The sequence below is a fragment of the Vitis vinifera genome, chromosome 16, assembly GCF_030704535.1.
Source record: "Vitis vinifera cultivar Pinot Noir 40024 chromosome 16, ASM3070453v1".
Classification (NCBI taxonomy): Eukaryota; Viridiplantae; Streptophyta; class Magnoliopsida; order Vitales; family Vitaceae; genus Vitis; species Vitis vinifera.
In genome coordinates this window covers 26,935,723-26,940,017 of record NC_081820.1, presented here as the reverse complement: position 1 = coordinate 26,940,017, position 4,295 = coordinate 26,935,723, and the positions used below count along the sequence as shown (strand labels likewise).

Genomic DNA, 4,295 nt, shown 5'->3' with positions numbered 1-4,295 from the left:
AAATTATTTTATAAAATAAAAATGTGTTTGAAAATTTTAAATATTTTTAATTTATTTTAAATATTTTTAAATATAATTTTTATATATATAATTTTATTTTTTATTATTCTAAATACTTTTTAAAATAGTTTTCAAAAAACAAGTGAAAATAATTTAAAATAATATTATATTTTCTGTTTTTAAAAATAAAAAATAGAAAATAAATTTTTGATTTTCAAACATATTTTTTAATTTTTTATATTCTATAAAACAGAAAATAATTACGAAATATAACCTTTTTTTTTTTTCAAATTAATATTTCCAGAAGTTTCTTTTCTCTTTTTGGGAAAATAAAGACCATGAAAGTTATCCAAAATTCTCTCCCAACAACCCATTGGAAAAAAAAATGGCATCTTTGAAAAAAAGAAAAAAAACCAAACAAATAAGGAACATTTTTAATCATTAATGATCTCTTTTTGACCAAAACGTGGGAAAGATTTGAAGTAGTTCCCATTTAGTGGCACATCTAACGGCTATAAATTACAAATGCGAAACGGTTAGAAGCAATCCAATATATTATTGTACGTTAATCACACAGACTTTCACATAAACATAATCCATCGAACGGTTCGGAGTATCGCATTGGCGTGATAGGGTTTCCATCGTCCTTCCGACGGTCCTGATATGAGGAGCACACGACTTTTCGTGCACCCTACCACACGCAACATATGAGCCGTGCTCGTGCAATGATGATGCCATATGCCACAGTGGAATCCGCCTTGACATCCGGTCGGCACGACTGGCGCCGAAAAGTAGGGGTAGTTTTGGGATTTTGAAAATTACTACGTGGACATGTTCGAGAATACTATTGGCGGTTCCTCATTGCTTACGTGTGCACCATACGCCATTGTCGGTCCGTTCTCCCACGCGGCGCACCCTTTGCCATTCATCATCCACGTGTCTAGCTGTTAAGCAAGAAACTAAATTAGCGTTTTCCTCCTGATTTCTACGAGCAGTCGAAGTTTTGCTATTTCTAGATCATCTCTTAGCAAGTAAGATTTTTCTACTTCCTCTTCAATTTAGCCTTTGACCTTATTCTTATATTCATTTAAAAATTTAAAATAAATTTTATTCAAATTGTTTTATTTAATTTACATAAAAAATATCTATAAAATTTTAATACAAGGGCATTTATTTAAAATTTTATATGTATTTTAATTATAAAAAAAATAAAAAAAATAAAGGGCATATAAGGAAAATTTTATTATATTTATTATTATTATTATTATTATTTTTTTTTTTCTATTTTCTTTCGTGGTAGTTTCCTTCAAACCTTGATAGGCTCAAACTAAGCCTAAATAATTAAGTACATGATTATTTATTTTACTTTTTTCCTTGAACTTTCTCGATCCAAACTAAGTTTGAATAATTGAAAATGATAACAAATAATTATTTTTTGTTTTTAATAGCTCCCATGTCATACTCATGATTTGCACTATACTTATAAAAAATTATGTTGATATTTTATAATATTATTTAAATATGACACTAAACCTTTCAATGATGATTTCATCAAATAAATAAATAAAATAAGCACATTGAAAATTAACCTTCACACAAGTTACTTGTAGAACATTACCATATGAAATAATAAACAATATTTTGTCAAAGAATGCAAGCATCCTAGTAAATGGATAAACACACAAATTTTTTTCTGTTTTTTTTCTTTTGGGGTGGCTTTTGATAGGGGGAGGGGGTCAAATCTACCGCCTATGATCCACCGCATCTAAATACTTAGCCGAAAAGGCAAAAACCTGTCCTAGACGGCAAATATAAGGCAAAAAAGACCCACCCAAGGTCTTGACTTCTTCACAGAAACCACCTTTGTGTACAGGCTAAGGAAGCCTTCAAAGCTACAAGTATGTGTATATATAAATACCAAGCTCCACCTCTCAACACATTCTCATTCTCCTCCATATCATATGCTTTTTGTCCTTGGTTTTCTTTTATCATGAGCAACGTTCCTAGGTCATTAACGGACTCTTCTCTAACCCTCTTCAAGCTTGCCATCTCGGCTTCTGATCCCTGGCCATTTTCTTTCGTTTTCTTGTAACATCTCAAGGAAAAGAGGTGATTTTCTTTCTGGGTTTTTCTAGGTTTTTAGTGGGTGTTGCTGAGAATTGAGATATGGGGAGTGGGGAGAAGAATTTTCTCAATTTCCACATGCATGTCCACCATGGGAATGGTAATAATAAGAAGGAGATGCGGGACATCCCAAAGGGGTGTCTTGCAGTTTTGGTGGGTCAAGGGGAGGAGCAGCAGAGGTTTGTCATCCCCGTCATTTACATCAATCATCCTCTGTTCATGGAGCTGTTGAAGGAGGCAGAAGAGGAGTATGGGTTTGAGCAGAAAGGACCCATAACCATCCCATGCCATGTGGAGGAGTTTCGCTATGTCCAAGGCATGATTGACAAGGAGAAGTCCCACCACCACCACAGCCACCACCACGACCTTCACGACCACCACAACCACCACCACTGCTTCTGGGTTTGACAGATTAATTGTGATTCTACATATCCTAGCTGATTCAATTCCTATGTAAATCTTCTGGGTTTTCTCTAATTTTCACATTTTTTTAAAATACCAAGGTTGTTGTAGTATTGACAAAACAAAGGAGTGGTTATGAGAATGGGGTTGCTTCTTTTTTCTTTTTCTTTTTCTTTTTTTGTGATATTTTTGGGCAATATTTGTTTGGGGAGCTTGAAAATTGATTAAAGAGAAAGAACAAAGTTAGATGTACATTCCACCTCTCTTTATTAATGTGAACACATGAAACTGGTTTTTGAAGTCAATGAATCACGAGTGAGAGAGAGAGAGAGAGAGAGAGGAGAACGTATTGAACACGGTTGAGGCCACTACTTTGTTGTATATTGTGTGTGGTTGCCAAAGCCAGGGAGGATAAAGCTTGAAATTCCCTTTTTTTTTTTTCCTTTTTTTTGGGTCATTCTATATATATATATATATATATATTTAAAAAAAAAAAAAAGGAAGAAGAGGAAGAGGAAGAAGAAGAAGACGAAGACGAAGACGAAGCTTCATTTTTGTAGTTCTTCATAAGATGAGACATTTACTTAGATATACGTGGTTAACTTTTGCTGGTTTTATTTGGTTTGGTGGGTGAGGGGATGCGAGCCAATGGGTCCCTACTGGGGTTTCTGGCCTCAATTTTGAGGTTTCTATTTGGGTTTTTGGCCTTACGAGAAAAGACAAATGGGTTGGTTTGAATATGATTCCAATGTCCTTCAAAGCCTTAAAAATAATTTTTATTTTTTAGAATATAAATTTTTTTTTAAATGGACCATTTTTTAAATACAAACTTTAGATATTTTTAATTATTTATTGTAAAATGTTGTGAATAATAATTTAACATTTGAAAAAAAAAATTAAAATTTTTATATTATACATAAGTAAGCAGTACCTTCGTCTAGAATAAGATGAGAAAATTGATTTTTATATTTGAATTCTTAAATAAAATTTTGTTCTTCAATCATTTTTAAAAAATATTGTTAAAAAAGGTTCTCAATCCTTTAGTCATTGTTTCAATGCACATGAATTTATTCAATTAATTTTTTTTTAAAAAAAAAACAAAGTATGGTGCATTAAATTTTGGAAAAAGATATAATAATTTTAAAATATGATAATTCAAAAAATATTTTCAAAACCATTTTAAAGGAATCTAATTAGAAATTGTCTTTCAGAGTAATAATTTCAATTAAATTTTAAAATTGTCTTTTAAAAAAATAAATTTTATATTTCAATTGAAGTTACATTAAAAATGATAATAATTTCTAATTGATATCATAAAAAAGGGTATAAATCAAAAAAATAATTTCAAAAATGTGATATTTTTAATAAATATTTAAAAATTTTGTTTTTTCTTTTTCAAAAATCCCTATAATATGCTACATTGAAATAGGTACATTTTTTGTGTTACAATTGTATAATTTTTTCTTTTTTTTTCTTTTGGTGTTTTTCCTCTGAACTCCACACAATGCCTCAAAGCTAGCTGCTCCATTTATTGCAGAAAAACATTGTCTTCAGTGTTCTTCTCTTCCCCATCTCCCCACAATTGTGGGCTTGGTGGGGGCCAAATGCTTCTCCATTTGGTGGGGGAGGTTTCCTACAAGTTTACCCCCTCTCTCTCTCTCTCTCTCTCTCTCTCTCTCTCTCTCCCCATCTCCCCACAATTGTGGGCTTGGTGGGGGCCAAATGCTTCTCCATTTGGTGGGGGAGGTTTCCTACAAGTTTACCCCCTC

The 4,295-nt window shown here is 31.9% G+C and overlaps 1 protein-coding gene across 1 annotated transcript; it reads left to right on the top strand.

The window, feature by feature from the left end:
- Positions 1–1,692: 1,692 nt before the first annotated feature.
- Positions 1,693–2,826, top strand: LOC100241753 (indole-3-acetic acid-induced protein ARG7-like). The gene has a single exon (XM_002273056.4). It carries the CDS (start codon positions 2,167–2,169, stop codon positions 2,530–2,532), a length of 366 nt encoding a protein of 121 aa, XP_002273092.1. The 5' UTR covers positions 1,693–2,166; the 3' UTR covers positions 2,533–2,826.
- The last annotated feature ends 1,469 nt before the right edge of the window (positions 2,827–4,295 follow it).